Raw genomic sequence first — 15,883 nt, 5'->3', positions numbered from 1 at the left:
ATTCACTAACTCCTTCCTTTTTTTTTTTTTTTTTTTTGTAACCTTCAGATGGTGAGGTCTACAGCTTTGGGACTCTTCCCTGGAGAAGTGAACCAGCAGAGATTTGTCCGAGTAGCCCCATTCTAGAAAATGCCCTGGTTGGGCAATATGTTGTTACTGTGGCATCAGGGAGTTTCCACAATGGAGCAGTGACAGAAAGTGGCGTAGTGTACATGTGGGGGGAGAACTCTGCAGGCCAGTGTGCAGTGGCTAACCAGCAGTATGTTCCAGAACCAAATCCTGTCAGCATTTCTGATTCTGAGACCAGTTCTTTGCTAGCAGTCAGGATTTTGCAGCTGGCATGTGGTGAGGAGCACACTCTGGCATTGTCAATAAGCAGAGAGATCTGGGCATGGGGTACCGGTTGTCAGTTGGGTCTCATTACCACCACCTTCCCAGTGACAAAGCCACAAAAGGTGGAACATCTTGCCGGGCGAGTGGTGCTACAAGTTGCCTGTGGTGCGTTCCACAGCTTAGCGCTTGTACAGTGCCTCCCTTCCCAGGATCTAAAGCCAGTCCCAGAAAGATGCAACCAGTGCAGCCAACTCTTAATTACTATGACTGACAAAGAAGACCATGTGATTATATCAGATAGTCATTGTTGCCCATTAGGTGTGACGCTGTCAGAATCCCAGGTAGAAAACCAGGCCAGCACTGCCATCAGCCCCTCCACTGAAACCCTGGACAACCAGGGAGAAGTATTTGAGAATACGCTTGTAGAAAATGATGTGCCTGTTGCTACCGACGCCACGAGAGGTGATGCCATTTCCTCCCAACAAGACACCATGGGAACAACTGAAATTTCTTCTGCCAGAAGTACACCATCTTACCCTGATACTCAAGCAGTAAATGAATACGTGCAAACACTGTCAGATCGTTCAGTAAGAGAGAACTCAGAGAACGGCGAAAAGCCAATGCCATCTCAGGTACCTGCTAAATTTTGTAATACAAAGGCATTTCTGGAGTAAAGCATCTGAAGTTTTGTTTGTTTCTTTGTTTGTTTTTTGGCAACTTTAAAATGCTTAAGGCTTGAGTTTGACTATAAATCTGTTTTATCATGCAGTCCTAAATAAGGAAAACCTGGATTAATTCAGAATTACTTTTTATGTTCAAATTCTGCCCTTTAAGATATTGAAAGATATCATGCTGGGCTTCTTTTATAAGTAGCAAAATTTCATTTATTTTTTTCTAGTACTTCTTCTCCCATGGCTAAATATACTGAATTTTGGTGGGCTCCTGGGCACTGTTTTTGGTTTTGTTTTTTCTGAATACTTAAAATTTTTTTTTTTAACGTTTATTTATTTTTGGGACAGAGAGAGCATGAATGGGGGAGGGTCAGAGAGAGAGAGAGAGAGAGAGGGAGACACAGAATCCGAAACAGGCTCCAGACTCCGAGCTGTCAGCACAGAGCCCGACGCGGGGCTTGAACTCACGGACCGAGAGGTCATGCCCTGAGCCAAAGTCGGATGCTCAACCGACTGAGCCACCCAGGTGTCCCTCTGAATACTTTTAATATAACTATGTATTTGCAAAGATTCATCTCACCTGTACTGTATTAACTCCAGATTCTGTAGAGAGAAGTCCTTTTCTTTTTTATTAGGGAAGATTACTATGTGGTAGATCCCTCAATTGTAGGCAAACTTAAAACCTCCTGGCATTAAATATTGTTTGAATTTTTTTCAGCTTACTGGGCTTTGTTGTGGGGCAGGGCATTAAAATTTTCTTCATCGTATTTAAACTACTGTCATTTTGAAAACTTATAAATGGAGGAAAGCTATTTACCAGTAGCATACAGTAACATTAGAGTCTCCCTGATTAAACCAAATTGTTTTAAAAGGATAATTTGTTTTTTACTCTTTGTGTAAGCCTTTCAGGTTTGTTTTTACCAGAACTCTAAGAAAATGAAACAAAACAGAAACCTCTAATCATAAAAGAACTGTCCTGTGGTGTTTATTCAGGTTTTTGAAATCACATACCTCTTGATTGCTTATTCGTGTTCTTTACTCTGTCAGGATAAGAACATGGCTTAGAGGTATTTTTAGAAATAGTTTTTATTTCACAGTTTACTCATTGAATCTTGTGGATATCGATTTTTTTTTTTTAATTAAGCTGTTTGGAGAAAGGTATTATTAAAATCTAAACAGAAACGTTCTTAGACTTGAACATGCTTATAAAAAATTTGGACTTTGACTTTTTAGAAGTTGTTCTGCTAATTTATTAAATTTGAAGTTAAAAGTTAATTGTATACAGTTTATTATTATTGAAATTGCATTTTCCTTTGGATATATTTTGTTAAATATGTAAATTTTTTGTAGTCTATGCTAATTTTGGCAATGTCTGTTTATACTAAATTTAATTCAGTTTTTGTAAATAGTATCTCAATCATACAGGTAATTCACTAGGAATTTATATAGTCTAGGACAGGTTTTTTCTCCCGTGGCCAGATGTAACCAAAAGACTGTCTCATTTTTGTAAAATAAATCATATTTGGCATTGAAGCATATATCTCACAATTGAATTTTATTGATTGACCAGGACTCCTAAAATTATGTCTTTCATCAAAATTACTGGCTATGTATTTTTGTTTTGTTGATTTATTTATTTTATGTGTTGCTAAGTATAAGTAGAGGAGCCAGTAAGAACAATAAAGTTGATTGAAGGTAGACTTTCCTCGGTCTCTTGGTAAGAACCCCCTATGGTAGTCACCTAAATACCATCATTGTTTCTATTATGATCCTTCGTACACAAAGGGTAAAAATAGTGACCTTAGTTCTTCTCAGCAAGTTATCAGGGAACTGTATCACCAAGGGATTAATAGGCTTTGTATTTACCTTTTGCTTGATATGGTCTATTTGTTTATTTTGTTGACTATTTTAAAGAGTCCTTTGCTCCTCTGAATTTAGTATTTAATTCAGCAAAATGTATTGAGTACCTAAGGTACTGTGCAGGCAACAGGAATTATGTCCTTTAAGAGAACCATAAGTCGATGTTAAAAATTTTGTTTGTGTTTGGCTTTCAATTTAGGACTAATTGAGGAATGTGTATATACACCCTTTGGGACCTTCTGACAGCGTAAGAGGGAAATTTTTCATTGTGAGCTATGCTGACAAGCCAAAAGCTTTTTTGTGTGTTTAATGACTTTCCTTTAAGTAAACAATGGTGCTTGAGTAAGTTTTAACTGGTGTTCAGAGTAAGTTTCAACTGAGCTTTTACTAAGATATTAGAAAACTTTAGTTTGACTTTCAAATACAGCTGTGAATAACACAAAGAACATTGGTCCCAAATGTTTAATTACTAACCTACCACATTTACTCTATCATAGTGAGAGCAAAAGTAATCTGTCAGCTTAGATAGGTCCTGGATCATGGAAAATAACACATCCATGAGGCAGCAGAAAGACTTGAACTGAAGAACAGAAGTTGGGGGGCAGATAGGTCAGAGGTATAACATTTTTTTTTTTTTTTTTGCCTGTATATGCTATATCTAAATTACTATTTATAAAACAATTTAGGAAGAGCTTTTTTTTTAATGTATTTTTTTCTGTATTTCTTAGTAGCAATCTGTGTAAATTTTCTTGAAACTCATCAATAATAATATTTTTTAAAATTTATTTTATGTATTGTTAACCCTATCACCCTTATATATCCAGGGCTGTCACAGTGCACCTCATATTAAAGGCTATGTTTTCCAGACCTTTCTTCCCCTCTCTGCTTCTGTGCTCAATGTTATTAAAGCAGCTGGGGCTTACGTTTGAATAGCATGGAAAACCACAACACTCAAACAAAAGGAAGTACTTTTGATAAGGAGCTGTATTTTGAGTACTCCTGTCCATATAATGTATTAGTTAAATCCAGTACCAAGAAGGGATACCTTTAAGTTGAAGATAAAGAGACCTTTGTTTTAGAGTCTTATGTTTGCAAATATGGATGGTTTTGGTTAAACTTTATACTGATTGCTGATTGTATAAGAGATTATATTTTTATATACTTTTTTGTGTGTATATTTTAGCCTCTTGTAGAAGAAGCAGTTCCTAATCTTCACAGCCCACCAACCACAAGCACCTCAGCCCTAAACAGCCTAGTAGTCTCTTGTGCATCTGCTGTTGGTGTGAGAGTGGCTGCTACATATGAAGCCGGGGCCTTGTCCCTTAAGAAAGTTATGAACTTCTATAGCACAGCCCCTTGTGAACCTGGAATTCAGGCAGGCAGTAGTTCCATAGGCCCGGAAGGTCTGAAAGATAGCAGAGAAGAACAGGTTAAGCAGGAATCAATGCAAGGAAAGAAAAGTTCAAGTCTTGTGGATATCAGAGAAGAAGAATCAGAGGGAGGCAGCCGAAGACTCTCCCTCCCTGGGTTGTTGTCCCAAGGTAAGGAAATAGTCACGTTTTGTAAACTGACTTTTGGTAAATCCAAAATGTTGCTGACATCATGTGCTATATTATAATAAATTAGTAACTTTCCAGATTGCTAAAGCTGACATATTCAAATGTCAGAATTTATTTCATTTTGGTATTTAGGTGGTTTTAAAAGAAAGTTACATATTTTTCTGCTTTAGAAATAACTGTAGAAGCTAATTTTTTGTGTGTGATGTCTGCTTCTGCTTATGAACCTTATTAGGAATCTTATTTTATTGTTCTCGAATGTAGCGATAGCCTCCTTATATCATAGTTGGGGCCTATAGTCCAGATAGATGAAGGTGCAGATGTGGCCATTGGGTAAGTAGGGATTTACTGTATTTGACCTAAAAGTGGAAATAATTTTACGCTTCAATAAGAGAAAATTTCATTTTCGGATACAATTAGCAATAAACTTCTTCTAATATTAAGACTGTTAAGCAGTTGGTTCTTCAGTGTTTCTCAGTTGGTTCAGGAATCTCAGTCATTTAGGTTTTTGCTTCTGAAAATGTGACCTGCACCAGAAACAACAGCAGCATCTGGGAATTTGTTAGAAATGTAGGATCTCAGACTTAACTTCAAACCTGTTGAATCAGAATATGCATTATAACAAGATCCTCAGGTGACTAGTGTATACCTTAAAGTTTGAGAAGCATTGGGTTTACACCAGGAGTTGGTAAACTTTTTCTGTAAAGAGCTAAAAAGAAATACTGTATGATTTACAGGCCACACAGTCTGCGTTATATAATTACTCAACTTTGCCATTGTTGCTTAAAACTATCCATAAATAATACATAGATAAATGAGCAAGGCTATATATTCCAATAAAACTTTATTTACAAAACAGACAGTGGACTCTACCAATCCCTGGTTTACACTATTTTGGGCAAAGCTCTAAAAGTTTCTAGACACATACTAAAACTTTTCTGCTCTGCCCTGTTTCTTGCACTTCCACTTACTTACGGCACTGTTGTGTCAATGAGCACTTCTATTGTTCTGCCTTCCAATTCTCATTGCCCCTAGATTTTCATCTACACAAATAAAGGACATTTCTGTTTTGAAATGGGAAAAATATTTGTCAGCCTTAGTGTAGTATTTTGTAAAGCATATTCTTTAGAATGCAAGTTCCCCAGGATATCACATAGACTTTCTATATAACCTAAATGTTATACAAAAAGGGATTCTGTAGCCAAATGCTTGGAAGTGGGGCTAAGTTAAGTTTAAACAAGTGTTTTAATTGCAGGACTTGTCAGGGCCTTTAGCATGCTAATGTGTGTGAATCTACAGGGGGATATAATGTAGTAGACAGCATTTACCAAACTCATCTGACTATTAAATCTCCATAGAATTTCCTTCACAAAAACCGTGTTAGTGTATTTCTTTGACAACCAAGAGTTGGTCAAAATGGTATCTTTTTTCCCACCCATCTACTCCCTCACTTCATCTCTGATTTGTTTTCAGTTTCCCCCAGGCTCTTAAGAAAAGCTGCACGGGTAAAAACTCGGACAGTGGTTCTGACCCCTACGTACAGTGGAGAAGCAGATGCACTCCTGCCTTCTCTGAGAACGGAGGTGTGGACCTGGGGGAAAGGGAAGGAAGGACAGCTGGGGCACGGTGATGTTCTGCCTAGGTAAGTGCTGCCAGTATTTACTATTAGGAGTTGGCTTTAAGGTCTCTATATCACCATTTCCTCCAGAGGAAATCCTGTCCTTTCTAGCTCCAGGTTATTATATATTATTAATAGGGATTTAAAACAACAGCAAACCTGTCATGTTAGTCTTGAATTTATACGTAACAGTAAAGGACTTAAGTATCCATGGTGTACCTTTCCATCTCTTCTTTGATGTGTATTCATCTTGGAACAGAAAGGGATGTTTGGGATAAGATTGTATTTCATTGAGGGGCACCTGAGTGCCTCTGTCAGTTAAGTATCCAACTTCTGCTCAGGTCATAATCTCATGGTTCATGAGTTCAAGCCCCACATTGGGCTCTGCAGTGACAGCTCAGAGCCTGGAGCTTGCTTCAGAGTCTGTGTCTCCCTCCCCCCCCCCCCCCCCCCCCCCACCTGCACTGTCTCTCTTTCTCTCAAAAATAAATAAACATGAAAAAAAAAGATTGTATTTCATTCGAACACTTGAATAGTTCAAATTTTTAATGTATAAAAAAGAACCAACAATTTTTTTTTTACTTGAAAGATGTTCCTCTGCTGCCACCAAAATACTGTAATAGCAATATTAAACCATTCATGTATTTCAAGGAAAAACTGTTGTTTTAAGAACTCATGATATTAACAGATCAGATATTTATGAAGGTGTATAAATGGAGTGATTATCTAAAACAGCCAATTAATGTAAGTGTCTCTATTCTTAGCAGAGTGAAGGCAACTGTGGAATTAAAAAAAAAAAAAAAAAAGAGTTCCCTCTATGGTTGTATTGTATCCTAAATTTTATTGTGTTTCTGCCGTAATGAATCATTTAGTAGTCTTTTGATTCTTAACATTCTGAATTATTGTTAATTGGTGATTGATTGACAGAGATTAAATTAAAACCATCTAAGATTACTGATACTATTCAGAAGTAAATTGAATATATATTCGATATTTTAATTTTTTAATTGTTTTTTTATGTTTATTTTTGAGAGAGAGATAGAGCGTGAGCATGGGAGGGGCAGAGAGAGAAGGAGACACAGAATCTGAAGCAGGCTCCAGGCTCTGAGCTGTCAGCACAGAGCCTGATGTGGGGCTCAGACCCACAAACCGTGAGATCATGACCTGAGCTGTGATATCATGCCTCTTAACCAACTGACCTCTTAACCAACTGAGCCACTCAGGTGCCCCAGTATTTTTATTTTAATGTTTTCTTTTAAAATGTTTATTTTTAGTCAAAAGCATTTACTCTATAATTTGAAAAAGGTCAGGATTCTTGCTGAGCCTTTTTACTTGAATTTGTGTGTGTATTTTTTCTTTAAGGCTTCAACCACTATGTGTAAAATGTCTCGATGGGAAAGAAGTAATCTATCTGGAGGCAGGGGGTTACCATTCTCTTGCACTTACTGCGAAGTCCCAGGTAGGATGCAAACTATTAAAAACTAATTTTAATTTCATGGAAGGTTAACATGACCAAACTGGACCATCATTTATTGAGTGTGTACTGTGTGTCAGGCAACAATACTATATCTCATTTGATCTTTGTAGTGTTTTACATTGCACTGTTTATATTATTTCCATTTTACAGATAAAGAAAGGGAGGTTCAGAGAAGTTACGTAGCTTGTGTAAAGTCACACGGGTGATAGTAGAATTTGATTCAACACTGGTCTACCTAACAAAGAAAGTTTCCATAATGTGCTCTTCCCAAAAAATAGAACTCAAGACTTTCCAGGATATTGATGAATTTTTACTTGTTTTTTGATGAAGAAAATCTGTAAATAAAACACTATGAAAAGAAAACAAAAGGTATTTCTTTTTTAAAGTTGTGGGACCTGGGTGTGCTAGGTGGCTCAGTTGGTTAAGTGTCCAGCTGTTGATTTTGGCTCAGGTCATGATCTCACGGTTCACGGGATTGATAGCACAGAGCCTGCTTGGGATTCTCGTCCTTCTTCTCTGTCCCTCTTCTGCTTGTGCATGCATACTTTCTCTCTTTCAAAATAAATAAACTTAAAAGATATGTTTATATGTTGTTAGACTAGAAACAGATCAGTGAAACAGAAATATACCTGTGGACTAGAAATAGACCCAAGTATATATGAGAATTTAATATAGGATAAGTGGGCATTTCCAATCATTTGACGAAGCAAGACTGAATAATCAGTAAATACTGTTGAACCATTGGCTTCTTATTTGCGGAAGAAAATTAAAGATAACTTCACATAATCTACTTCCAGGTGGATTAAAAATGTAGATGTTAAAAAATAAGACCTTACATGTGTAAAAACAAATTTAGGTGGGTTTTTTTTTCCCCCAGTAACCTCAGGAGTAGAAAAGGACGTGATCATCAAAACCATAAATTAGAAAGTAAAGATATGTTAGCCTATGTGATAATTCAGACTGTGTAAGTAGCAAAAAACACCGCAAACAAAATTAAGATATATAACAAACTGGAAAAAAAAAAACATTTGTAACATATATGATAAAATGTTACTACCTAATACTAAAGAAAAATTGTCGAATGATATTTATATTCCATTCATAAAAGAAGAAATAGAGATGACCAGCGATGAATAAAAAGATGGTCAACCACTTAGTGAACAAATATACATTAAAACAACAGCAAAATATTTTCTTACCTGTCAGATTAGCAAGGATTATATTTAATACTGTGTGCTGGTGAGGATGTAGGAAAAAGATACAGTGCTGACAAGAACATATATTGGACCTTGCTGGAAGACAGTTTGTTAGTATGTATCAAAAATCAGAATGTGGAGATTCATGGACCCAGACTTCTTTGCTTAGGAATTTATTCTAAGGAAATAAATAAATTTACACAAATGTATATATTCAAGGATTTTCAATTTTTTATATTAAAAAATTGGAAAGAAATTATTATGTTTACTTCATTAGGTAATTGAATAAACTACACCCACAGTAGAGTTCTATGTAGTTATCGTGACTGATGTAGCTCTATATTTACTGACATAGAAAAATATCAGTGCATAGCATTAAATAAACACATCCATTCACTTTTTCTTTGTACTGTGACAGTCTTGTACAGTGACCATGAATTGCTTTTAAAACCAGAAGAAACAAAACCATTTTCATTAAACATAGGCACTGTAGGGGCGCCTGGGTGGCGCAGTCGGTTAAGCGTCCGACTTCAGCCAGGTCACGATCTCGCGGTCCGTGAGTTCGAGCCCCGCGTCGGGCTCTGGGCTGATGGCTCGGAGCCTGGAGCCTGTTTCAGATTCTGTGTCTCCCTCTCTCTCTGCCCCTCCCCCGTTCATGCTCTGTCTCTCTCTGTCCCCAAAATAAATAAACATTGAAAAAAAAAAAATTAAAAAAAAAAAAAAAAAAAAACATAGGCACTGTAATCCAGTTTCTTTTGTCTGTAGTGGAACATAGGTACTTGTGTTTCTCCTGCAGTGACTCTTCATATATGAAAAGGTGTTCTAGTTATGTCATAGTATTCCTATCTATAGAAAAAAGAATCGTTGGGGTGCCTGGGTGGCTCAGCAGGTTAAGCGTCAAACTCTTGGTTTCCCCTCAGGTCATGATTTCACGGTTTGTGAGATCGAGCCCCGAGGAGGCCTCTGCACTGACTTTGTGGAGCCTGCTTGGGATTCTCTCTCTCTCTCTCTCTCTCTCTCTCTCTCTCTCTCTCTCTCTGTCTCTCTCTGTGCCTCCCCCACTCATGCTATCTCTCCTTCTCAAAATAAATAAACTTACAAAAAAAATCATGATTAATTTTTCTTTATAGCACTTATCCGTATTTTTTATCACTTTCTTTGTAAGAGGCAGTGTAAGACAATTCCTGGGATTATATCCTGGCTCTGCCACTTATAAATTTGTGACTTCTCTGAGCCAGTTTCTTTATCGGTAAAGAAAGGATTGTCATGAGAATTAAGCATGAGTTAATACAAAGAGAATGTTGAGAACAATACTTGGCAGGTAGTAAACACTTGAGACATGTTAGTTGTTTAACCCTTGGACTTTGTCTTCTAGTGTACTGTTTGCTCATTATCTCTGGTCTTGTTTCAAAGGGAATTTTCTCAGTATCTCTTATTTTAAAGAAGAAAGTAATATATGTGTAACTATTGGTATGTGTATATATACATAGATACACATGTATATGTTGTAGAGGTTCAGAATTGACATGCAAAATCAGATTTACAACTCTTACCTACTTTCTTGTGATTTTCTAATAGGTTTACTCATGGGGTAGCAATACCTTTGGTCAACTTGGGCATTATGATTTTCCAACAACAGTTCCTCGTCTTGCAAAGGTACTTTTGAGAACTTGGTGATTTTTTTATAGCAATTTATTTCAGAATTCTAAGTTGTAACACTTAATATTTCTCTATTTTGTGTTTTAAAAAATTAGGATTTTATATTTGTAATCTAAATTTGTTTTCATGTACTTCAAGTTTTTTTTTTTTTTTTTTAAACATGAAGCCCCTTATTTTCAGGCTAAATATTCTTTTTTTTAGATAATATGTTTATATTTCTTTTGTTCTTAGCTTCCATTGTACTTTGAATGTTCATAATTTTTTGTCTTCTTTAAAAATAAAAATGAAAAGTTCTTTCTTTTAAAACAAATGTTTCTGGGATTGTGATGTTGACTTTTGAGATTTACACTACCAAATAATGCTTATTACTTTCTGACTTTTCACTTAAGTTTGACTTTTATATAACGTTATGGTGGTGGTATTTTTTTGGTTTTTCTTACACACATAGTCATAGTAGTAAAATCTTTTTATAAATCTTTTCATTTTCTGTAGTGAAGCTAAAAGTATGGATGATTTCTTCACTATGTATGAATTGGTTTTAGTTTTCAGTTTATGTAATGCTGTTCAGAGATTGGTAGCTTCTATCTAGTTCCTGTGATGCAATTCTAGAGGAGTGTCTATACTAAATTCTCATCAATAGTATTGGTTCCTTTTGTTTTTTTTAATGGTATTGACTCCTTATGCAAGGTTGGTTTGTTTTCTGAAGGGTAGAGGGCGAGGAGTACACATAGTGATAGCCTAACAGAATGGAATATGGAACTCCTTATATATTTGTAGTTTGTGCTATCTCCCCCGTCCCAAGACATACTCCCTCCACTGAGGCACTATAAAAAGGATGGTTCCTTCAACTTCAGGAACATGATTCACATGTAAACTACAGATAATACATATTCCAATAATTCATGTTTTCAGAGTGTCTGGTGCATCTATCACTTCATAAGACTTTTATTTGCTGCCTTTCCTTCTAGTGCACTTCATTTCACTGAGAGGGAAAGACTTAAATAAAACATTAGGGAGCAGTTATTACTTCCTAGTTCCAATCTTAAATGTTTTCAGTATAGAACATTTCAGTGGTAAGCTATTTAATTACTGATATTTTATAACAAAAAAAATATGGCTTATCATTGTTCCCTGTTTTTTATTTGAGAAAAGCAGAATGTGCATTTATTCTTACCAAGGAAAGTTTTGTAACATAGAATGGAGACGCTCTGGAAATCAAATTTTTACTTAACACTATACAGTTAGACAAGAGAGAATAAGATCTTAGTTTTGTTACTCATTAACTGTACATATAAAAATTACATAACCGGGATTTTGGTTTTATATTTATGGGAAAGATGAGAAAGACAGTCTGAAGTTGTTTTAATTTGTGAATTAAAAGTCAAGGTAGAATGAGATCTGAATTAGTTTTGATTAGAGACTAGAAAGAGGACTCTTCTGCAGAAATTTTAATCCATTCTTTACAAAGTTAACAGGAAGCCCGTTATTTGGATAGCCTGGATTTGAGGAGATGGTGTCATGCTGGAAGAAGATGGCTGTGAAGTAGTAGAGACATGCACACACACTCACACAGTCACCTAATCACCTAGGATTTGGAGCCCATCTAGACACAAAGAATCCAACAGATTAGAGGATTTTTGCTTATCAATATAGAAATCACAGCTAAAGCTGGGGCTGGAGGTTGGGGCAGTAGTTTTCATAGAACACTTTCTTCAAATGAAATCTTCTGTGTAATCCCATACATAGAAAGGATAAACATGGAGCTACTTTAGTTGAAGGATGGAGGGGGAATGGGGACAGAGTGCTGGCACCTGCACTTCCATGGTGGCTCCTGAATCACTACGTGGAATCCTAAGCTTTGAAAACCATTGGTTTAAGACAGGGGTTCTCAAACTTCTACACACATTGGCATCACCTGGAGAGTGTATTAAACCAGATTGCTGAGTCTAACCCCCAGTAGTAGCTCGTTGGCCTGAGAGTTTGCATTTCTAACAGGTTGTAGGTGATCGCTGCTGCTCTGCAAAGACTGCTCATTGAGAACCCCTGGTCTCGGGGAATCCCTGTAGATGGGCTTCTAAGGGGTCCTGCCTGTTCCAACATCCTGGGGCTTGGTACAGTGAAGTCACATCTGAGAGGTAGTGAGTTCCAAGTGGGAAAACTGAATTTTAGCGCTCAAGGGTTTAGTTGGTTAGAGTGGAATTTTGTCTTGTTAGATTGTTTCTTTCTGTCTTGATTTTTTTTGTACACGGTTCAATGTGAATGGACAGAGGTGTGTCGTAGCTGTCAGAATAGGGCTCTAGAAGTTTCTGTGTCTCCTGATTGTAATACAGGCTAAGAACTGTGGGGACTCCCACAAATAACTATTAAAAATTAGATCTATGGTTTTTCCTTTTTAAATTCCAGTTTTTCAGATTATTATAAAAACAATCCAGTTCTAAATTTAAAAGCTGAGGGGGTGCCTGGATGGCTCAGTTGGTTAACCATCCAACCTCGGCTCAGGTCATGAACTCATGAGTTTGAGCCCCACATCAGCTCTGCATTCAAAAATAAATATAAACATTTATGGGGCGCCTGGGTGGCGCAGTTGGTTAAGCGTCCGACTTCAGCCAGGTCACGATCTCGCGGTCCGTGAGTTCGAGCGTCGGGCTCTGGTCTGATGGCTCAGAGCCTGGAGCCTGTTTCCGGTTCTGTGTCTCCCTCTCTCTCTGCCCCTCGCCCATTCATGCTCTGTCTCTCTCTGTCCCAAAAATAAATAAACGTTGAAAAAAAAATTTTTTTTTAAATAAATATAAACATTTAAAAAAAATAAAAGCTGAACAAGGGATTGCATCTGTGCTGCAATTGATCGGGCACATCACTGGGTGAGTTTTGCCCTCTGAGGTATGAGTGACTTTGCACCACACCTGTTTAACCTGACATTTCAGTTCTGGTAGATCTGAATTTCTCTTTAATTCCTTCTCTTATCAGATAATTTCTTGCTGTTGTTACAGGTGAACAGTGAAAACGGAGTCTGGAGTGTAGCTGCAGGCCAGGATTATTCCCTGTTTTTAGTGGATACAGAAGACTTCCAACCTGGGTTATATTATAGTGGCCGACAGGACCCTACAGAAGTTGACAACCTTCCAGAGAATCACAGTGGTACTAAGACTCCAGTACTTCTCTCCTGTAGTAAGGTGAACAGGAATTGGATCCTAAGGCCCACAATCTGTAACACATGGGCAGTCTTGTTTTTGTTATTATTTGTATGTATGCCTATTATTAAGTATCTCACTACTGTATTTAAAATTGGAAACCCTTACCATCCCTCTTTACTCCTTATCTCCTTTTTCTGACTTACTTCCCTCCACAGTGTCTATCACCATCGAATAACCTATATAATTTGCTTTTTTTGTTTATTTTCTGTCCTCAACTGTAAGACTCCTAAGAGGAGAGATGTTAAGCTCTCTCACTTACTGCTGTATTCTCAACAGCAAGTCCTTTATAAATGTTTGTTGAATTAACATTCTTGTAGGAATATCAAAAAGTATATTTCATAATAAAATTTCTTGACTGCATTCATGGAGCTCTCAGAGGTAAATTAGAATAGAATTAGAGAGATAAGTTTTTTTTTTTTTTTAAGTTTTTGTTTATTTTGAGAGAGAGAGAGAGAGAGGAGAGAGAGTGGCAGAGAGAGAGGGAGACAGAATCCCAAGCAGGCTCCACATTGCCAGTGCAGAGCTCAATGTGGGGCTCAAATCCTTGAACCGTAAGATCATGACCTGAGCCAAAATCCAGAGCTGGTTGCTTGGGGCGCCTGGGTGGCTCAGTTGGTAGAGCGTCCGATTCTTGGTTTCGACTTAGGTCATGATCTCGCGCTTCGTGAGATCAAGTCCTGCATCAGGCTCTGTGCTGACAGTGTGAAGCCTGCTTGGGATTCTCTCTCCCTGTCTCTCTGCCTCTTCCCCATGTTCGTTCTCTATCTCTCTCTCTCTGAGCTCTCTCAAAATAAACAAACTTAAAAAAGAGTTGGATGTTTAACCGACTGAGCCACCTAAGCGCCCCAAGAGATGAGTGTTTAATTGTAAACGGGAAGTAAAAATTGCATAGGCCCATGGTGGGCTCATGGCAGACCCAACGACTACCAGCAGTGCTCTGTTTCCCATTCCTTCCCTCTCTGTTAACTTTTCATTTATTTACTGCTGTTTACTCCCTTCTTTTTCATTTGGATTTCTCTGCTTTCCTACTTCCTATCCCTTTTTCATAAACAAACCACTGGCATGTTTCTGGTTTTCTTTTTCCTCATTAAAGTAACTCACATCCTCCAAGTGATAATGCTGTAAGGGAATTAACCCTCAAAGCTAGTACATTCTGGGTTTCTTATTCTTACTGAATAATATATCCTACGGATTGTTTTTTTTATCTTTCATGTTTGTTTTTTTGACTAAATGTATAAGCTATGATTGTATAGGGACAACATCTTTCTTGCTAAAGGCAACACTGGCCAAGATTTGGCTCCTGACCTATATATAGCCTCTTATTTGAGACATACTAATTGACTCTTTGTAGTTGTTGGCCCTGGCTCCACATTCCCCATGAAAAATTTCAGTCTGGATAAATGACGAAATAGGCTGATAAGACGAACAAGGCTCTAACATGTATTTTTAGTTACCATGGGGCATTAAGTAGCTTATTGGGTCTGCAGCTTGGTGGCCTGGTTTGTAGGGATCTGTGTTTGCATTCATTATTTTTGTTTAGTGGTGTAATAGATAAATGACAAAAAGTCCCTTTTAAAGAAAATCCCATTATGTTGTACTTTTAAGATACAAGATAACTTCTAGACCCTTAATATTTTGGCATATAGCATAGAGATCTTTTCTGCTTTCGTTTATCCTATCTCATAAAAAAAAGAAGGTTCCTGAGACATGTATCTCTGACATTTGGATCTTTGTATATTTAGGGTGTCTGTGGTTCTAAACACGTGTAATGTGAAATAAAAGATATTGTGGCAATAAATAAAAGCATAGATATATATAGTTGTGTATAGGTCCAGATACACATATATAACAGTGTTGTACTGGTTAACCAGCTGTAAAACAAAACAAAAAAATTAGCCGTGATTTGTAGTGTTTGCCAATTTGTTTTTGGTAATTTTACTGTTGCTAATTTTAAGCTATTAGTAGTTTAATAACTAACTTGCAAAATTCCTGAATATTTCCCATTTGGCTCTTGCTAGCTGATATTAGCCAGTGTTAGCACCCAAATTGCTGCTAGTAAATTATATTTTACCTTTAATCTTTTTATTCTCTGTTTCAGCTCGGATATATAAGCAGAGTGACAGCAGGAAAAGATAGCTATCTAGCTTTGGTGGACAAAAATGTTATGGGATATATTGCCAGTCTCCATGAGTTGGCTACTACAGAAAGACGGTTCTATTCAAAACTAAGTGACATCAAATCTCACATCCTCAGGCCTCTTCTTAGTTTAGGTAAGTAGAATCTCCCCTGAACTCCCTCAGTTATCAGGACTCTTACCTG

General features: G+C 37.1%; 1 protein-coding gene across 7 annotated transcripts in view; it reads left to right on the top strand.

Annotated features, from left to right (window-relative positions):
• The window catches only part of ALS2 (alsin Rho guanine nucleotide exchange factor ALS2), a 73,353-nt gene that overhangs the window by 18,452 nt on the left and 39,018 nt on the right, over positions 1-15,883 (top strand). For 6 of the 7 annotated variants that reach the window (XM_019838484.3, XM_011285476.4, XM_019838485.3 and 3 more), the window contains exons 4-10: positions 49-965; positions 4,048-4,405; positions 5,894-6,062; positions 7,401-7,497; positions 10,290-10,367; positions 13,361-13,543; positions 15,663-15,834. In XM_019838484.3, coding sequence (XP_019694043.2) covers positions 49-965; positions 4,048-4,405; positions 5,894-6,062; positions 7,401-7,497; positions 10,290-10,367; positions 13,361-13,543; positions 15,663-15,834 — 1,974 coding nt within the window. Of the gene's footprint in view, positions 1-48; positions 966-4,047; positions 4,406-5,893; positions 6,063-7,400; positions 7,498-10,289; positions 10,368-13,360; positions 13,544-15,662; positions 15,835-15,883 lie in introns of those variants that run through there. The other variant, XM_019838487.3, reaches the window with a different exon arrangement.

The sequence above is a fragment of the Felis catus genome, chromosome C1 (assembly GCF_018350175.1).
Source record: "Felis catus isolate Fca126 chromosome C1, F.catus_Fca126_mat1.0, whole genome shotgun sequence".
Taxonomy (NCBI): Eukaryota; Metazoa; Chordata; class Mammalia; order Carnivora; family Felidae; genus Felis; species Felis catus.
This window is presented reverse-complemented; position numbering and strand designations above follow the sequence as displayed.